Genomic DNA, 19,999 nt, shown 5'->3' with positions numbered 1-19,999 from the left:
CATCCTGGCAGGCCATTATTATTTCTCCCCCTTCCCTCACAACCATCAGAAGGCCTGCTTCTCTCTTTCCGAAGCATCTCACCTAACTTCTTCTGTCTGAAAAGTGACTACTGGGAGAGACCAAGTTTTAATAGATGCTACACAAGCCTCAAAAGAAACCCAACTGCTGACAAGTGAGAATTTCAGTAAATGTATTGTACATGAGACAGATAATTATATTTTAAGCCGGTAATGCCAGCAAACATAATGCAAAACAACGCAGCACAAGTCCTGAGAATTTGGATAGATTGATAGACCTTTTAAAAATCATTTTTAAGGGCAGTTTATTTTCTTCTTCCTTTCCACTGAAGCATACAAAATGTATTCAATAAATATGCAGCAGAAGGACAATCAATCTAATATCAAAGTGACTACAGAGTTAATGCCAGGGCTTGATTTGTGTGCTGGCATTCCAGAATATAGAAGACTGAAGGTCAGAGGCTCTGGAGAAACTCCACATAAAGAAAATCCTTGAGTTACTAGGTATAAAGAAAGAATTGCTTGTGCTATACAAAGGGAGAGATCTAAAATCATAATTACTCGAAAATTCTAAAAATAAGATTGGCAAGATTTGAAGTAAGTTGTATTCCAAACTTCAGAGCTTGCAACATCATAGACATAATCAATATTCATAGTAAGGGTTTGGAACAAATAGGAATACTTTGTTCCTTCAAATTTCTTGGTCTACTTCTAATTACGGAGAGATTAATTACATATATGTTTATGTCACAATATGGAAAGGGTAAATAACAAAAGTCTAGTAGAGATAGGAAATTGTTAAAAACCCATTGTATACCAAGCATGTGCTACATCTCACTTTATTGGACCCTCACAATAATCTGAAAGATATGTGTTATGGAATACTATAACAAAGATTCTAGGAGGAAATTTTACTTAAACTTTCACATCTAAAATTTATAGCTGAGATTTGAACTCAGAAATACTTGCCTCTAAAGATTAGCCATATACCATGCCAACATGCTGACTCCCCAAACAGATATATTAAAAAATGCTTTAAAGTCAGGGGGGTTGTAGCACACACTTTTAATCCTAGCACTTAGGAAGGCAGAGGCAGGCAGATCTCTGTGAGTTTGAGGCCAGCTTGATCTTCAGAGCGAGTTCCAGGAGAGTTACACAAAGAAACCCTGTCTCAAAACAAAACAAAACAAAACAAAACAAAAGTTCTTTGAGCACTACATATAATTATATTAAACAAAGGATGATGTTAATAATATTATTGAATTTTGGCACTAAGAAGAGGTCCTTCTTAATTTAGTCCATAATAAGGACTCAATTGTTCATCTTACAAATCTTTACAGTAGTAAGCAAATGCTCCTTGTTTGGTATTATATGTTTTCAAACTTCTTTTAAGGATTCTTATTCAGCAGGCTTTGCATCTTGGGGGCATTTAACTGCTAATGCTCTACAAATCTGGGCAGCCGAGGAAAACGCAGATGGTCCCATGGAACACAAACCACAGCAACATATGGTATACATTTACTTCTAACAAAGTGTGCTTCTTAACCTCTGGGTGTCCCTTCACCATTCCTTTATAAAGCTACTCATTCCTACGGAAGGTTCAGTTTCCAGAAATGGGGCAACAAGCCCCACATGTGCCGTGTGGCCATTCAGATGGACAGAGCGTGTCTGCATTTAGCACACGCTTCCTGGCAGTCCCTTTGCATCCCTGAACTGCCTCTCCAGACAATAAGCCCCTTGAGGACAAGTGCCACACCTGATATCCTATTTTATTAGTTGCACGAGGCTGAAGAATAATATTATCTGTCATATGCATAATGATGTACATTTTATGAACTGCTTGTGTATGAAGGTCTGCTCCTTACATGTGACAGGATGTCACATGTTCCGGACAACATTCACGGTGACTAAGCAATTAGCTAAAATCATAAATTAGTATATTAAAACCTTCCTCTGGCCATACAAGATTTTTCCCTGCTTATCGTATACCACCTTATTTGCTCTTAAGGTTTTTGGTACAAAGCTCAGTGCTTATTTGTCTTTTTAATAAAGACAACTTGTCTTAAGTACTTAATACACACATGGTAAGGTTCTGTTCTAAGGACTTTCTAAATGTTAACCTGTTCAGTCCTTCTGCTCGCTCCATGAGACAGTTGCTGCGTGTAGCCCCATTCACTCCGAAGGAGACTAAGAGACAGAAAGAGAAACTCACCCAGAATCACAGGGTTGGTCAGCAGCAAGCTTGAATCCTGTGAGTGAGGTTCCTGGGTCTATGTTAACCACTATTCTGCTTGAACAAGAATGAAGGAAGATCCTTGCATGCGAGCAGTGTGTGCAAACAGAAAAGGAAAGGAGAGGAAACAGTGCTTGCTCCTCTCTGTGATTGATTTGCTTGTATTTTTAAATCCTTTACTCATGTGAACAGAACTCCATGTAAGCGCTATACTAAATTTTCATGTGCTGAAGGAATATGCAGAGGTTACCTTCACTGGTATATAAAATGCCCCAAACAAAATGCTTGAAGACTCAACTTTGTTTTAGAATTTGTTTCTTGAATTAGGGACACAAAAAGATTGCCTAGGCACCAGACATGCTATATGCTCATATCCGTAAGTCCTAAGGATTTGCACATTTCTTACATAAGAATATCCCACCCAATATATTTGAGTGTTCATTTTATAGCTGTACACCCGAGCTTCCAAATTATCTAACCCCTTTGTTCCATTCATTTTCGACTACTTTTTCTTCAGGCACAGGGCAAGCACTTGCTTTCAATATAATGTTTAACGCATTTTATGTTTGTATGCTTTTATTTCAATTGTCTCAAAAACATGCTAGCAAACATCCAAACATATTGTAAAGACTTAAAATTCAAAGTGTGTATACATATATCAACAGGAGTTATGAATTATGTATATTCCAAGCCTATATAAATTAGATTTTGAAAAACAAGCATCACAGTAGTCAGGCAGGTCATAATAAGACATTCCATGTGAAATGTAAAAACTACCTTGAATAAATTATCCATAAGTTAACACTCTCATTAGAATGACATATTTGCTATTTCTGGGTTTCAGATGTTGCTTTAATGCATTTTGACTAACTGTTCTAATGGCACATTGAGAAACCATTTTAGGTCTTTCTCCCCACATTAGAATTTGCAGGCTTTATTTATGTTTGAACTAAAATAATATAATGTTTAAAACAATCATCCACTTCCCCATGTAGAAGAACATCATTTTCTTCGGCCCAGAAACACTTAATTAAACCAGGATATGACTTTAGTAATTAGTTTTGCACAGAATGACTCTAAAATTAATAGCCAATTGTAAGACTTTAAAAATTGGGGAACTGACAATCAAAAGTGTCTTAAATGCTTTGTTTATGTGATGAAAAAGGAGTGATCCTTTAATTCCCTGACACACATTAGGCTGATCCCACAGGCTTTCTGTACTGATGTCTAACATAGGCAAGTGCTTGAGGTTATGTAAAATAAATAATCTCGGGATCTTATTGCAAATGTTTGCAATTTATGATGTAAACTGATTTGTGAAGAAAAAACAGGATCCCATGCTGCCGAAGCCAAAATGGCATTTTTTCAGAAATCAAAATAGTCCCGAAATTTGAGCATTGCATTATACTAAAGTATTACCATCTGAGGATCTAAAAAGTTACAATTCTGTAGAGGAGGGGGCAAAATCGATGTGTATCAGTTTAACTCTGAGCATTTTTTTTTAAACTGGGACTCCTGAACTAGAGTCCAACAGTAATCATGTCTTGAGTAAGCCCTTTTGACTTAGCCTATCCACACCCACACCCCCATTACCACCCCAACACGGATTTCTTACTATGGAAAAGTTCGCATTCCACGAAAGATTAAGGTTAGGGGATTCCTTTACTGATAACTGGTTACAATTATTGCATTTTGGCCCAAATAAAATAACATCATTAATAACGGTCCATGTTTAAAATGAAGACGTCACATCCTCAAACCCCCTTCTGGGGAAGTTTCCGAACGCGCGAGGTTTGTGTGTATCTGGCTCACCCAGTTGTCTGCCCAAGAGTTTGGGCTGCAGAGATCGGGAAAATTGGCCCAGAGAGCCTATGTCGGAGCCTGGATCAAAGGCTCTGACCCCAGACAGCTAGGGTGATTGGGTTGTATCCTCCTGAGCCTCAAGAGAGAGGAAGTGGTGGCCGGTGTCTCTGACCTGAGCAGGAACCTTTGACCTTTTTTACCAGACCTAGCTTTCCTCTCCCTCCCTGGCCCTCAGCACTCAGGGTAGGCGGCAACGTGAGCATGGGTGGCACCCAGTGCCCAGCTGGCAGGGACATGCCACCTCTCTTAACCTGTGACTTAGCTCAGGATGCCCTAAAGAATCCACACAGGGTCCCACGCCGCTCCCATGACCCACGTTTGCCTTGTCTGACCTCCACGTTTTCTTGGGGGGGTCAAGAAAACCGCCTTTGACCCGAGGTTAGGATTGTCACTTGAAGCCTGAGGGTTCGGAACCAGGCCGGGCGGGAGCTTCTGGATCTCTCCAAGGCCGCCCAGAGAGAAGGGAGGCGCTGTGGCCAACCTCGACCTTCAACTAGGAGAGACAGAGAGCTGAACGGGGAGGACAAGACCAGTTCCTACTCTGCAGCCTCTGGTAGCTGAGAGACAGACCAACCTCTCTTTCTCCACGCCTAGTCTAGTCTGTGAATAAGCTTCAAAGGCGAGCTGAGTCCCCGAGGAAAGCAGAGCTCCGTAGGGGGTCACTACTATCTGCCAGCTCGTGACACTAGGGGATGCTAGGACATCTGCGACCTCCGCAGAGGGCTCTTCTCTAAGGAGCCAGGCGGGTGCAAGAAAGGCCTGGCTGGGACTGGGCTTCCAGGTCTTTCTTCATCCTCCGCGCAAACACAAGCCCAAACAAACATCCCTCCCCCTTCTCACACACACACACACACACACACACACACACACACACACACACACACACACTGGCAGGGCAGGAGCCCATCTTCAAGTTTATGGAGCATTTGGAAGAGGACGACTGATGCCGAACTGGAGGCGGGTTGGGGGGTGTTGCTTTGTTCCCCGCACTTCCTGCTCGGAGTTGACTTCCAAACCAGCAGCTCCAGGAAGTTAGGCAACCGGGGATCGATTGTTGATAATGCCATATATAACAAACGCAGGGGCAGTTGCGTGATTCCTCTTTTCTATCTCCCCAAATGACCCAAACAAACTTTAAGGGTGAAAGTCTAGCAAGGTGAAGAAGGAGAAAGAAACGTCTTGGGCGGAGGATTCTGTTATTGTTGTTTTTCTAATCTGTTCTTTTTTGTTGATTTAGCATGAGCTGGTCTCCATAGTAGGTATTTAATGTGAGGCGAAAGGGGTTGCTCTAAGGGCTAGGGATCCACAGGGCCACCCTTCTCAGGGTACCCTGATTACCTCACCTAAGAGCAGAGGGAAGCGCTTCTTAACGTGTGTGTGTGTGTGTGTGTGTGTGTGTGTGTGTGTGTAAATATGAGTATATCATCAAAAAGGAAGAAGGAAGAGTATCCCGGATATTTTAATAGTAACAAGAACAAAGATGACGCGAACCCCATCAAATGAAACAATACTATTTTCATTCAATTGATCGCAAAGTGTCTTCGGTTAATAACTTGGCACTTATTTAAATGGTTTAACAGAAGTGGAGCCGAAACATTTTGTATTGACAACACGTCATAACAGCATCTTTTGTTTAAAATAACTTAATACACTAGAAAAAATATGGCAAATATAAATAATTTTGTTTTCATGGAGAACAAATAGTTACAAAGCTCAAACGCATACCGAAGTTCAGTAAGAAGAGCTTTTCCTCTTTCTTGTAAATTAAAAGGGGGGAAAAGCCCTAAGCAGGCTTGCTAGAGAATTTGGACTACAGGTTGCTTAGTCCAAGGTGTCCCTGTTTAAATAGCTACATGAATTGAAACAAATAAAAAGATTACTTGAATGAATACACCTTTGTGAGATAAAATGCAAATGTTGAAAGTCAACCATTAGTTCACACATTATAGCCAAAATAAACTTTGTTCGTGTTTATCAACATATTATACACAAACCTAGTGTCTGTACCTAGCTGGGTGTCGTTTAAGGTGAATTTGACAGGATAGAGAGGGGGGAAATAAAGCATTATCCTCAAACAGGACTTCAAGAAACCAGCAAGGGGAATTCACTAAAAGGGAGGGAACCGACGACACGTCTATCACGATGCACGGCTGTATACCTTCATGGCTTCCTTTGCTCTTTTTCTTTTCCCTGTATTTTGCTAACCGCCTCTCTCTTCTTGGAAGACTCAAGAGTGTGTGTGACTCCCTTCCGACTTTTTCCCTTTGCCCCTTGGGATTAAAGGCCCGACAAATTAGATGTGGATCCACATCCAGACGCTTTCCACACTGAGAACGAAGGTGTAGAGAGTGCACATTGAGTGTGGGAGGGGAGGGGACACCATCAGTGGAATACAAGTAACATGCAAACCAGAATTTACTGTCAGCAGTCTGGACAGTTCTGCCATAATAATTTTTCAGAGGAATCATTGTCTGTGGCATCACTTTTTTTTTTTTGTATTAATGTCCTTATTTTTTTCCTCCTCGTTTTCACCCCGTCTTCCCTCTTCTTGCTCTTCCATACATGGTGTTTTTAAACTCAAAGCATCTGATTCAACGTAAAAGGAGGCCCGCCTCTCTTATCAAATGTCTCATATTAAAGTGAACTTCGCAGAAAAAGGTCAGCTTCAAAACCTGTGAACTTCCCAGCTGCGCATTTTTTTTCATGTTAATTTTTTTTTTTAAATAAGTATACCTCTTCCTTCTGTTTTGCTTTCTTGGACCATTAAAAAAAAACATACATTTTAGTTGGTAAACCCCTCCCCCCTTTCTCTCAAGATTCATCCAGGTTATTTTTCCGTATTTTTATGTACAAAATAATTTTTAGACTTGTTTTGCTTCGTCGTTCTCTTTCTAATTCCAGCCAAATAGCAATAAGAAACAAGCTCCCTTTCTCCTTTTCTCTCTAGTTTGTTCTCTATTCTTTTTGTTTTTGCTCGTTTGTTGTTAGCATGATTTTATTTCAATGTAGGAGTCCACCGCCGCAGTCTTGCCGCTATCCACTTCTCACTGTTCCCACACTCCTTTGTCCAGTCTCTAACCAGACTTATCCAAACCCGCTCCTACAAAGCCGAATTTTAGTCCCAAGAGCCCCTGGGCTGGTGGCCCTCGTGGGATCCCGGGTCCAACGCAGAGTCCGGCCCTGGGAATCCAGGGTGCAGAAAGAAACCGGAGGCAGTCAGCGGGGAAGGGGCGGGCCTAGGCGGTCCGAAGCGGGTGCGGGAGAAGCAGCCGATCGCGGGAGGGCGTGCGGGGTCGCGCCGCTCGGGAGGCTCCAGCGACCGTGGCGCCGGCGTCGGCGTCACAGGCCCAGGGCGGCCGCGTGCTTTTTAGCTTTTAGTCTGAGATCTGCGATGCTGGAGTTCTTGCTGGTGGTCTTGGCGGCGGCGGCAGCAGCCACTACCGAGGCGGCGGAGGCCGAGTCCGCGGCCAGCGTGGCCAGCGGCAGTCCGAAGGGCGGTGCCGGGAACATCATGTAAGGCGCGTGCGCGGCCAGGTGCGGATGCAGGTGGTGGTGCGCGTGCGCCACGGCGCTGTCCAGCTGCAGCTGCGCCTGAACCTGAAAGGACAAGGGCGTCACGTTGCAATGACTATCCTAGGGTAACAACAGAATAGAAACAGAACATTAACGGCGTCCAACTTGGCTATGGGGAGAATTGGGGTGCGCGACAGGGAAGCTACATTTTGCTAAACATCCGTTTGGAGAAGGGTATTATAGGTTTTGGTTTTTGCTAAATCTGGGGCACCCCATCACTACCCCCAGGTCATTAAGAACATGTTTGTTTGGGTTCCTCATCCCTGTCTGCAGGAATGTTGTGGCCCCTTCGGGGACTTGATGGCTGATTGGACCTTGATATGGTACCCATGCAACACCACCTCAACTTAGCGATATCTTGAAAAGGTTGGGTTTAAGGACTGTTACCCTCCTCCTGTCTCTGTCACAAACACCTTTGGGCACACTACTAAAATAAAGTACATAACTTTTTCTTGCCACTTAGGGACGGTCTTGCATCTGCAGGTCTCAACTTTTCCTGAGGATCCTGTTTCAATGCTGATCCTAAGTCAGCAGGTCTTGTCCAGGCTGATTCGACTGACCTGAAGATCTCTACCTTCTGAGTAGGGCCAGTGTCTTAGTAAGTTCTACCTGTCCCACAACTCTCCTCATTTCAAATGGCTTCCCATCAGGGTCCAAGCGTCTTCTAGTGAGGTGTAGAAACTCAGCTCTCTCTAATTCTAATTCTCCATAGGTGGGTATCACCTGGAGTCTCCCAGCCCAGGTTACTGGTGATGGAGAACTCATCTCTGGCATTACAGCCTTGGTGAGCAGGGATGCCTGCTGAAGATGGGGAAGGTCAGAGAGTGGCAAGAAAAGCATTTTGCCCTCGGGCTTCGAGAGTGGGGAGTTCAGAACACTGGGATTTCCCTGGACTAAATCATTGCTGCAGGCTTTCCTTTAAAAAAGTTGTTCTAAAGGTCAACTTTTTTTTTTTTTTAATGGCTCAGAAAGGGAAAGGGATAGCTGAGGTAGGGCAGCCAGCCCTGGAAGACCAAGTTTTCCCTCTCTATCAGAGAGGACAGTTTTTTGAAGATAAATCTGAATTGGGAATAGCTGTGTTTATTTGTCTTCTGCCAGAGACCCTGAATGTGACTGGGAGTAGAAGACACCTAGCAAGAATATTTTGAGGATTGCTTTCAAAACACCTTTGGAGCGGCCTCTGTATTTGATTTGATGAAATCCTCATCAAAGGTTGCTCCTTCTACTCCCCAAGTGTAATCTTAAATGCATTTTTTAAAGGACAGGTTACTGCCTTCAGGCTCCTTCGGGGGGGTCCCCATGAAAACAGAGAGCGCTGAGTATTCGAGGCCATGACACTGTATAGGTTTTTAAAGGAGAGTGGGACCATTATATAGTCTTGAAATGGGTTCTTCAACTGAATGGATATTGAGGCTCAGAGACAGGGTCTGTTCAACAGTTCAAACGAACATCCAGGCCTTTTTACATTTAAAAACAGCTTGAAGCTAGGTCGTACTTGCCTGCTGGAATGGCATCCTTAAAGCGCCTACGTTGACGTAAGGTGCAACTCTACAAGCTTCAAACTGGCTAGCGGCCCCTATAAGGACACCTATAAAAAAAAAACAACAACAACAACAAGGGAAATGAAACAGAAGAGGTGAGGCCAACATTTCTTGTCAAAATCCCCAAGGTGCCAAGTGATATAGCAAGATAGAACCGATTCTAGTGGGAATGGGCTGTCATTTTTTTTTCTTCTAAATTGCTGCTATGAATGAAATAAGTTGCAGCGGGTCTCGAAGCAGTAGGACTTCCATTAAGTGTTCAGAAATTTCGCTTAAGTCAAGTCCTATCGGTATCCCTAAGATGTTTTTGTCTTTGTTAGTGCGATACCCCTCCACGCCCCACTTTTACTTACTAATAAAATGCACGATAAGATATACCTTTATGGAGCTGATTCTCCTGTTTTCTACACTTAGCTCTTCGATTTTGAAACCAGACCTACAAGTTGAGAGAGAGAGAGAGAGAGAGAGAGAGAGAGAGAAGAAAAAACACATAAAACTCAATGATTCAAAACATCTTCACGTCTTAAATTATAGTTGTGCAATGAAAAAGAAGTAGTGTTTAGGTCAATCTTGGGAGCAAGTTTTAAGTCATACAAAACAGCCCCAATTTCCAAAACGAGAAATGTAGATAAAGTATAAAATAGAAAGACTTCCTAGACTCCTTGTAAGATAAATTGTTCCTTGATAAATTACTATTAGTTCCGGTTTCATCTTTCCACATTACAGAGTCCCAGGGGCCTAAAACACTCCCTGGTACCTGACACCATGTGATAATGGGTTTAAATGTTTACCCAGTTAAGACCCAAGAAGAATGGACTCAGTAATAGCCTGTAATATTAATTAGTTTCATCTCGAAGAAAAACCCAAACAGTACAGCAAATAATGACTCTTATTTTGGTGGGGGGAGGGATATGCAGGGGAGGGGAGGTAATTAGTGTCATATAAGCCTTACTACAAAGAAGTTTAGAATTTCCCTGTCCTTCTGTGCGCAGAGTGTAACACAGTGGCAGAATAATTGTGCCATTATCATGATAATCTAATTTGCTTCTATAGAAAAAGCCACTGCCTGCAGTTAGGACAGTAGGAAAGATTCCAGAAAATAGCTCCTCTAACTTAAATGAAAGTATGAGGGGGAAAAAAAGAGCAGTAATAAAGTTCATTAAAAGAAAAACACAAGTGTGCCACAGACAGGGGAGGTGGGGTATGAACCAAGTAATCCCTGGATACTGGACATGGTGTTCTTAAATAACTTCCCAACTTTTCAAGTCAATGTGATTTTTAAATTTTTTTTAAAAAAATTCAAATAAGGCTTGCTTTTTAATACTCCAGTTCCAATAACACAGAATATTGATCAATTCACAAATTAATGTTTTTTAAAAAGCCATAAGAGGAAAATATTGCTTCAGAGCCTTTTCTGGTAAGTTTTTGAAACCAAGTGCCACTGTCAATATAAATCTTCAAAAATTCTCCTGATATTGAGTATAATAGAAGGGTGGATTTCATGCCAGGGTGGCACCCTTTGTGTGACTCACATGGCCTGAGGCTTCTTGACTCTTTTTCCCCCTAGAAGAGTTGGAATGGAGATACTATTACTCAGGGCTGCAATAATTATCACGGTTTTAAGGGGTTGCGGAGTCTCTAGAGAGCTCAGCGCAGGCTGCAAAGCAGAACAGGCTTAAAAAGGAAGGCTTCAGGATTGACGTCGTGATGACCAAGGAGGCCTATTATTATTTTTCCTGTGTCCACGTTACTGCTCTGTTTTTTTCCCCCTGATCCTATTACAAGATGCGGGGAAGCCCCATAAGAATTGCGCATAGTTCCTTACAGATGGTGGTCTCGCTGCCTAGAGACCCAGGGAGTATCTGTTACAGCGATACTTTGTAACAGCTGCAGATGTTCTAGGCTAAAACTGCTCCATGTGTTCAAACAAATAATGACCATCATTTTCCCCCAATTTTATTATTTGAGCGGAAATACAATCTGAAACGTTTAAATTTGTTCCCCATAAAGCTGGAAGGATATGTACGTGTGTTTGTAATTCCACCTTTAGATTATCCTTAACCTCACTTTTTGGTTTTACATTCACCTAAACAACCAATAATGGAAAAAGGTGCAATTCTGACTTCACGTTATATGAGCATTTTCTGAAGGTTAGGTTTTGTAAATATCAATAATAAGATGTGTACGTTGCTTTAAAAATGAAGTTTTCATAGGTTTAGGTTCTTAGTGTTGGTAAAGTGAAGGAACAAAGGGTGGCCAAATACATTCGGTGTACTCTGTTTCACACCCGGTTAGAGATCGACCCGCTAACAGACACTGTAAATTTTTGCACTTAACAGATGCTAATTTTCTTTATAGTCCGTACATCTATAAACCTAATTGGTATATCCGTTTGGCAAACCCAAGACCCTCAACGAAACCCAACTCCAGAGAGCAAAATACTCGTTGTAACTTTCAAGGCTTCAGAGATAAAACGTTTTCTGTGGGATTTTTTTTTAAGGCTTATAAAAGTAGGCCCATTAGGATTAAACCACATTAAAGACAGCACGAGGCGAGGGGGGTGTGGTTAATAGAAACTCTGGGAGCAAGCCCAGCGCAGCTTTCTTCTTCGGCGAACATGTGTTGGCTTAGGGGTGAAAGGGGCTTACGGGATCAAAATCCATTTTAGAAACTAAGAAATCTAGCAAAGATATCCTTCTCCTCCCCCCCCCCGCCTCCCCCCTCCACTTTCTCATCTCACACCAGACACCTGCACCAGCAGCCTACGTGTTTCCCCTAAGCTGCCTGCAAACCCTAGGTGCGGGGCTCTAGCTTTCAGAGCCCAGCCTCCGTCTGCTCGCAGTGGGGTACCTGTACTCGGGCCTCAGACAGCCCCAGTCGCTGGCTCAGTTCCTCGCGCATGAACGCGTCTGGATAGTGGGTCTCATCGAAAAGCCGCTCCAGCTCGTTGAGTTGTTCCAGGGTAAAATTCGTTCGACTTCGCCTCTGCTTGATTTTGGTCTGGCCTTCGTCCTCCATCCCTTTCGCATCGTCTTTGCGATCCTTCAGTTCGGGGGACACTGGAGAGGGCACCACGGAAGGACCACACGTGCGTCGGAGCAGGCACCAACACACACACACACACACACACACACACACACACACACACACACACACGGACAAAAACAATAAGACAAGCCGGTTACCAGATTTGTCCAAAGGAAGGCTAGAGACTCCTAACACCTGGAGTGGGGATCCCCATGAAGACTCGGTGAGAGACCCGCAAAGTCACGTCTCTACGGCTGCCTGGGGACAGGGTGGGCTTGTAGCCACCCAACGCAAGTAGTCTCAGCTCAATCTATCCCTACGTACACCCTTCCCTTCTTCTGCCAACAACAAACGCATTCCTGACCCTCTGGCACTCACTGCCCCATGCACTCACGGAAATCAAAAGCGTTGCGCCGGCCTCTCGCAGAGCGCGGTCTTGGTTAAAGGGCGCGGCAAGGCCACGCAATGGCCTCGCAAACCAGCCATCCCCAGAGGGCTGTTCCACTGTCCCGCCAGCTTCTGCTGCCTCTGGCCCTTTGCCTCCCGCAAACTTGCTGGTCTAATTTAGGAACAACTGGGCTGGCTGAAAGGTCGCAGCGGGAAAACGAGACACTGGGACTGCGAGGCGCAGAAAGCCACGTCCCCGCGCGCACAAGGACTCGGACCAGACCCTTAGGGATGCTTCCATCGGCAGCTAGACTGTCCCTGTACTCCCTGCCAGACCCGGGTCGAATTGGCACAGGCAACCCCGCCATGTTGGCGGCCTGAAGGACTGGCCGCCCACGCTGGGCCAGAAGGGTACAGGCGGCAAACCAGACTGACTCTGGTGGTCAGCAAAACCCACCCTGTACATCTGTCCTCTCCTTCTCCCTCCCCGGTGGAAACCAAAGCTGGACCCTAAAGGCTTAAACCCACTGAGATCAACAGGTTCAAGAACATTCCTCGGCTTCTATTGGCTGTTAAAACCTTTTCATGCATCCAGCAGCTTGGATGTTTAATAAAATATGCAATTTTTTGCACACATCCATTGCTACTTTGCGACCTTTTCCTTCCACGTAAAAGATAGGAGCTCTGTCAGTTTGAGCAAACGGAGTCATAGGAGGGATGATATGCTTGTATGCCAAAGGGCACCGATGCGGAGTGCCAAAGTCAGGCCCATATCAATATAAGGTCCGCCTAACCTTCATCCTCTGTGCCTGATTTGGAGTCTGGTGTCCAGTGTCAAAGCTAAGTTTAGATAGTAGAGTCTGTTTGCGATTCCTCCCAACCCAGGATCCGGAACAACAAGGAAAAAGAAAAATCACGTCTGGAAAGAGCCAAGCTACAAAGAAATTAACACTTGCCCTGAGCTTGGAAGTCAACAACCCCAGGAATCATCCAGGCTTCAGACCTTGTGGTTGGTGGGCTATCTAACCCACGTCCCTGAGCTGCGAACCCTGAGGGGTTACTCTCGGCCCTTTTATAGCTATCCTGTCACTTTCTAAATTAAGGAGGACATGGTCCCGGAACTGGAAGAAGATGAACCGCCACATCGCGCCCCAGTCTGGCTTTCTTTACCGTAATCTTATTTGTTGCCTGTATTTCTGCTGCTCAGTTTGTGGACGTTTGTCCTTCCTTCAGGAAGGAAGTAGATAAGGTCACAGCAAACAATAGGGGGTCAATTCAATAGGAAAATACTCTCGCTAACATGCTAACATCGTAGTAGTAAAATTTAAACAGGAACACATATTCCTCAGATGAGAAGAGGAAGGCTTTTGTCTGTTGTCACCCACAGAGCAGATACCCCTCAAAGTTTAGGGGCTTCAAAGGGAAACAAGTCCAAATTTCAAGTTGATTAATAGACTTAATATAATGTCTCTTTCGCCCCCGACTTTCCACTTAATGGCCTAAACAGGAACAGACCGTGTTATAAACAAGCTAATTGCTTGCTTAAATTTGTGATTCTACGCATGCCACATATTTCCTTAATTGGAAAAATATGGCAGCACACCAGTTACTGCAGTACTGAGTGCTAAATTAATTTTTAACTTCGAATTGATAGACGCTTTGCCGTTTGATAAAGCCGTTTTCTAGCACTGCAGGCTCCAAAAGATACCCTCACCAACACACACACACACACACACACACACACACACACACACACACACACACTCCTAAAGTACTGCAGGATTCTAGGCAGTAAAGAAATTCTGTCTATAGTGCACCCCCACCCCCACCCCTAGTACACCCCACAGACTCCACTGACAGAAATTCAGCTTGGCCTGGACCTCTGGCTGCCTTCTACCTCAACAGTTCAACGAGAATGCGAGGTTTGGTTCCCAAGATTCAAAGATTTAGGGGGCTTTGCAGAGTTATAGGGGTTTTGGTGGCAGCTCTAAAGAAGGGGCAACCTACTGTGGTTCTTCTCTTTCTCTCCCACCCCCCCTCTCCTCTAGGCCTAGGAAAGGGGTTCGGGCAAACTCGGGACTACACGCTCTTCACAACTGGCCTCCTGGTGAGCTCCTTGCCGCACCCCCTCTCTCAGAGGGCCACGCAAACTTCCTTGTCCCGCAGCGCGGGCCCCATCCTCCCGCTCGCGAAAAAATGCTTTTCGGTGCAACCGGAGCAACAGCGAAGGATGCGCACAACCCCAAGTCCTCCCACACGCGAGGACCCCACCCACGACTGAGCAGTCTGGCCTCCTACCCCTTCACTATTCCTGTCGCTTCTAAAGCTGTGGTCCAGGGCCCTCTGCTCTGCCGCCCTCCTCCCGGTTGGGCCCCGGGTCCTCTCTCGCCTGCAGGACAGGGGAAAGCGGGAAGGGGAACCGCGACCGGGGGCAGGCCATTACCATCCGTCAGCCGCGGGCTGCCCGGCTCCCTGCTCCGCTCCGCGGCTCCCATGTCCAGCTCCCGGACGGGAGAGCGCCCTCCTCCAGCTCCTCCGCCTGCTCCTCCTCCTCCAGCACCTCCTCCGCCTCCTCCGCCTCCGCCTCCGCCTCCTCCCGCGCCGCCGCCTCCGCCGGCCGCCCGGACTGCCGGGCTGCTGCGGTCGTCACGGCCCGGCTCGATGCAGCCCGGTTCCTTGGCCCCACGCAGCGGCCCGCTCTCCAGCACCTCCCGGTACGTGATGGCCTCTTTCTTCTCCTTCACTTTCTGGTCAAAAGACTTGGAGACGAACGCTGTAAGTTCTTCCATCGCGGCCGCTGCCGGTCAGCCTCGCGCTCAAGCTCTCCCTGCCGAGCCCCGCTCTTTTTTTCCTCCTTCTTTTTTTACTGCTCCAACCCCCCCAATAATAACACATCAATGGGGCAGGGGGTGGGGGAGGAGAGGGAGGAGGAGGAAGAAGAAGAAAAAGAGGAGAAGAAAGAAGAGAAGTAGAAGGAGAAAAAGAAGTAAGAGGAGGAGGAGGAGGAGGAGGAGGAGGACGAAGCGGAGGAGGGGAGAGGGGGGACAGGGGGGAGGAGGGAAGGGGCGGGGGCCGCCAGAGGGAAATGGGAACTGATGCTTCCCTGCCGGAGCGCGCGTGTTCAATGTTAAGATCTTTGACAATTCTTCCTGCGGAGAGTTCAGATCTGATAGCGACGCAGCTCTTGAAGTCTCACTATTTATACTTCCTAAAGGCGGCCCCTTGTTCTGAGTAAATTACCTCCCCTCGCAACTCTGAGTGAACCCCTTCGCGGGTAGCAGGAGCGCCACTACCTGGGGTGGGGAGGAGAGGGAGTGAGGAAGAGAGAGAGAGAGAGAGAGAGAGAGAGAGAGAGAGAGAGAGAGAGAGAGAGAGAGAGAGAGAAGAAAAAGGGAGAGAGAGGGAGAGAGGGAGAGGGAGAGAGAGAGAGAGAGAGAGAGAGAGAGAGAGAGAGAGAGAGAGAGAGAGAGAATATGAATATGAATGCGAATATTGAGGATGGAGGATCCAGGCAGGAGTCCACCGGGTTGGAGTGGGAGGGCAAGCAGGGGACCAGAGGGGGCGGGGAGAGGAGGCAGGTCCTGGCGGTTGGGTTTTCTGATAGCCTCTGCCGCGGTGCTCTTGGCCATTAATCCAGGATTGACAAGAATCCCTAATTAATTTAATTAAGCGTGGATTTTGCGTTGGTGTCACGACTTAGTAAAACACTGGGGATCTGGATAGACTTCTCGGAGGCGGGGCCAAGAGAAAACGGACAAGTGCACTGCAATCCGAGTCGGTGGGTATCTTCAGAGAGTATCCAACCTTACAGCCTCTCTCCGGGGTGGGCACCCCAACTGCTCGACCCTACACTGATGACCCCTGGTCTCCGGCCCGGCATCGGGCGCTCCGCTCTCCGATTAAAAGGCCCAGCAATCACTCCAGCATTCCGGTTCCACACCCCTTCTTCCTTGAGGCCGCTGCAGCTGCACAACTGGGCATCCTGGCTTCACGTGCCTGCTGTGAGCAGGGCTTCGCTACAGCTCCTTGGACTCCTATACCTTCTTTTTAGGATCTTTCTGACCGGCAGCCAGCCTACCGAGTGCCGGTCCCTGTAATTCACCCTATTACTCGCTCCTCGGAGTCAAAGCTGACTCCCATGAAGACATTTCCCGCTACAAGGGGTTGGTCTATTTAACTTGTTTCCTGAACAGTTGCTCCCCTGCCAGATCCGCTTTTAAGGTGTTTTCTTAGAGCCGGGTCAGGCGCAGTTTCATTTCGTTTCCTCTCTGAGGTCTCAAGATTCTTATTCTTTTTCTTTACAACTCCCTGCACCATGTCCTTAATTGTTTAGCACCCTGGGAAGCATTTCCTAATTTGAAAAACAAAGGATTATCACTTTTTCAGTTCTGCGGAAAAAATTACCGACGTTAATTGTCGCTCGGCTAATTTTTATTTACCGTGGACCGTGGAAAAAGACTTACTCTTCTGAGGGGGGGGGGGAAACAGCTCTCTTTCTCTCTGATTCATAACTTAAAAATTATATTTTTGACTCATTTTATGGAAATTATTTGTTATATAGGGGGAACACGCCTGTGTCCTGCAGACAGGGCTTTCTGTGAGATTTTTAGCTATGCAAATACTTGTTTATGCGTACAAAGGACTATTTACATATGAAAAGTTATATTTACTTGAATGTGTAAACAAATATACCTCTTTAAGTGCGGGTTTGGGGGGGCACTTAAGCCCTAAAATATTAATGAGGTTTTTCGGATGTTAAAAGATAACGTTTTCATTATCTTGGATCTAGTACTCCGTAAAAATGAAAGCAGTTCAGACCATTAATATGTATGTCTTCTGCTTACTGGTTAGAACAGCAAACTTAGCAAATAATTCGAGAAGTCCCATCCAAACAACCTGAAACATTTGTAAAGAGGGCACATAAACGGTTTCTCAAGTAAGTGTGGATTGAAGACTTTATATAACTTCCTGTAATACTAAATACGCCGCAGACCACACTGCACATTTAAGGGAGATAAAAATAAAGCTGATTAGAAATGCTGCTGTACTTTGTCTCTGGCGTTATCTTTCCTTCTGAAGACATTTCCTTTTCTGCTTTTAGGACAAACGCTTCCCTTTATACTATCAACAGCACTAACACCGATGAAGTCCACGAGCACTTGGTTTTATTATTCCACAAAACTCAAAAACTACACTTTCTAAGTTATAGGAATTTAGGAACAATGCCACAGTGAACGTTGGTCTACTATCTGTAACACTGTAATTCTAATAAGAGAGTAGAATAATCACACAATTTCAGTCTTTTGTGAAACTGTTTTTAAAAAGCTTATATAGCAGGATGATCAGTAACGGGATCTGCTAATTTAGTATGCTGTTCCAGTAGCCCTCAAGCTGAATCATGAAATGTATATTCACAAACACCTCCCAAATAACTGCTGCTAAAAGCTTGATAAGGCATTAGGTGACCCTCTAGATACTTCTTTATCCCTTTAAACACATGACTTCAACCCAAACTCTTATGCCATCTTCTGAGCTGGAAGAAAAGAGGACCACTTTAAAGGTAACCAGAGAAGGCTCAGACAAAACTGTTGTGTAATTTGATCCAACAGATTTCTTCTTTATTTCATCTTCTGGACTCATTTTAACTATAGGGATGGTAGATGAAGCAATGATAAATCTCCAGAGTCTGGCTATGGAGCCCTATTTGCATAAAAGACATTTAATTTAAAATTTTATTAGTGTGTAATTGTACAGATAGGTTTCATTCTTGAATTTTCCATATATGATACAATAAACCTCTTCTATTAGCCTCTTATACCCTCCTGCCCCCTTCCCTTCCACATCCCTAATAGTTCCTCTGTTAGGAAGTTTCAGTTTTAAGAAGTCCAAAGTTTTGAAATCATATTAATAAGCACTATTAATTTTGTTTCACTAAAGAGCAAATATTTTCCCGAGATAAGACATTTCAAAAACCAGTTTTGAAAAGAAAAAAATATGGAGGTTAAAACTCAGCTGACAGCATATGCACCGATATAAACAAAAGAAAACAACAAAAAAATCTGGACCCCAAGAGTTCTCCCAGCTCTTGAATTATTTATATATATATATATATATATATATATATATATATATATATATATAAAGCATGTAGTGTTGCAGTTACATTTTAAAATGGTCCCTCAAAACTGGTTAGTTAAGGTACAGCTATTTTCCAGGAATAGATCTATATTGGAGGTGATTTGCATCTCAAATGTCTGTGGAAATCTGTACCTTGGTATCTAGTTAAAGGTCGGCAGGAACTCAGGCTGATATTTTATGTATTTCCTTAGCTTTGCTTCCTTATACTAAATAGTGAAAAACAATTTTCACACAAGGAAAATATGCTATGGACTACAGGAAATGTTTCATGACTTTAATTTCGGTCACTGAAGCTTTTGATAAATGTACATAGTTGATTTCTGTTCTAGAAGAAACTTCTCGCATCGGGCAGATTTCTTCCCTCTATCCAACGGTTACTTTAATATTAGAACTAATTTGCGTCCATCCGTGAATGCCTTCACCTTCACGGTAGACCCCCCCTTCCCCACCGACTTTTAATGTATTTTTGCAAATAAATCATTACAATTTAATCATGCACGACTCTATGCAGACACATTCCATGATTTATTATTGTTGGGCGAATTTCGACGTCGCTTAACAGGAACTAACCAATTTTGCTCCGCGCGAATGTCTTAAACATAACTTCCCACGATGTAGATGTTTACTGATTATCTGTGACGATAGCGACGATTACTAAGGCAGTAACATCCCATAGTCCCCACCTTTATTGCTTTTTGGGAACAAGAAAATCCAATTATGCAAACACGCGAAACAAACATTAAACAAAAAATTGGCGGCATGACAATCCACTCGCTCGGCATTCCTGGTGGCCTAGCGGCCTGCATCGACGCACTCGGCAGCTCGGCTGACGCTGCCTGGCGCTGGAACCAGGAAGGCGCTGAGCTTAAACTGAAGCAAGTTCTGAGGACGCCGGTGGCGCCGCGGTTAGAAGAGGGGGTTCCAGGTCCCCGCGCCCGGAGGTGCGAGCCCGAAGGTCGACCCAGGTGATGCCGGCGTCCAGAGCTTGGGGGCGGCTCCCGCGAAGGAGGCGCCCGGAGGCCCCGCTCGGCGTGAGGCGGCGTGGGGCCTGGCGCAGTCAGTGGCCGAGGCCGGGCCGGGGCCCGCGGCGTGCGGAGTGGAACCGTGCGCGCATGCGCCTCGCACCTGGTCCCGGGCACGCTTGCTGGTCCCGGGCACGCGGGCCGCGGGAGTGGGCGGTCGCGGGTGGCGAGAGGCCGCGGGCTTCGGGCTCGGCTTA

The 19,999-nt window shown here is 45.2% G+C and overlaps 2 protein-coding genes across 3 annotated transcripts in view; one reads left to right on the top strand and one right to left on the bottom strand.

Moving 5' to 3' along the window:
* Positions 1-5,572: 5,572 nt before the first annotated feature.
* On the bottom strand, positions 5,573-15,600 carry Shox2 (SHOX homeobox 2). The gene is made up of 5 exons (XM_048424700.3): positions 15,086-15,600; positions 12,079-12,287; positions 9,607-9,664; positions 9,187-9,275; positions 5,573-7,747 (listed from the first exon to the last, which is right to left on the bottom strand). Exons 1-5 carry the CDS (start codon positions 15,429-15,431, stop codon positions 7,454-7,456), a joined length of 996 nt encoding a protein of 331 aa, XP_048280657.1. The 5' UTR covers positions 15,432-15,600; the 3' UTR covers positions 5,573-7,453.
* Positions 15,601-19,597: 3,997 nt separating this feature from the next.
* Positions 19,598-19,999, top strand: part of Rsrc1 (arginine and serine rich coiled-coil 1) — a 290,122-nt gene continuing 289,720 nt past the window's right edge. The window contains exon 1 of one of the 2 annotated variants that reach the window (XM_048424583.3): positions 19,598-19,721. The gene's annotated coding sequence lies outside the window, so the exon portion shown is untranslated. Of the gene's footprint in view, positions 19,746-19,999 lie in introns of both variants that reach the window. The other variant, XM_048424582.3, reaches the window with a different exon arrangement.

This window comes from Myodes glareolus, chromosome 20 (assembly GCF_982192425.1).
Source record: "Myodes glareolus chromosome 20, mMyoGla1.1, whole genome shotgun sequence".
NCBI lineage: Eukaryota > Metazoa > Chordata > Mammalia > Rodentia > Cricetidae > Myodes > Myodes glareolus.
This window is presented reverse-complemented; position numbering and strand designations above follow the sequence as displayed.

Bases quoted from the DNA above. Each gene is read 5' to 3' on its own strand.
- Shox2 (XM_048424700.3), bottom strand. From the start codon at position 15,431: ATGGAAGAACTTACAGCGTTCGTCTCCAAGTCTTTTGACCAGAAAGTG. The intron at 9,665-12,078 runs GTACCCCACTGC...CTCAACTTGTAG, and splicing joins TGTCTGAGGCCCGAGTACAG to GTCTGGTTTCAAAATCGAAG. The intron at 9,276-9,606 runs GTATATCTTATC...TTTTTTTTATAG, and splicing joins GGAGAATCAGCTCCATAAAG to GTGTCCTTATAGGGGCCGCT.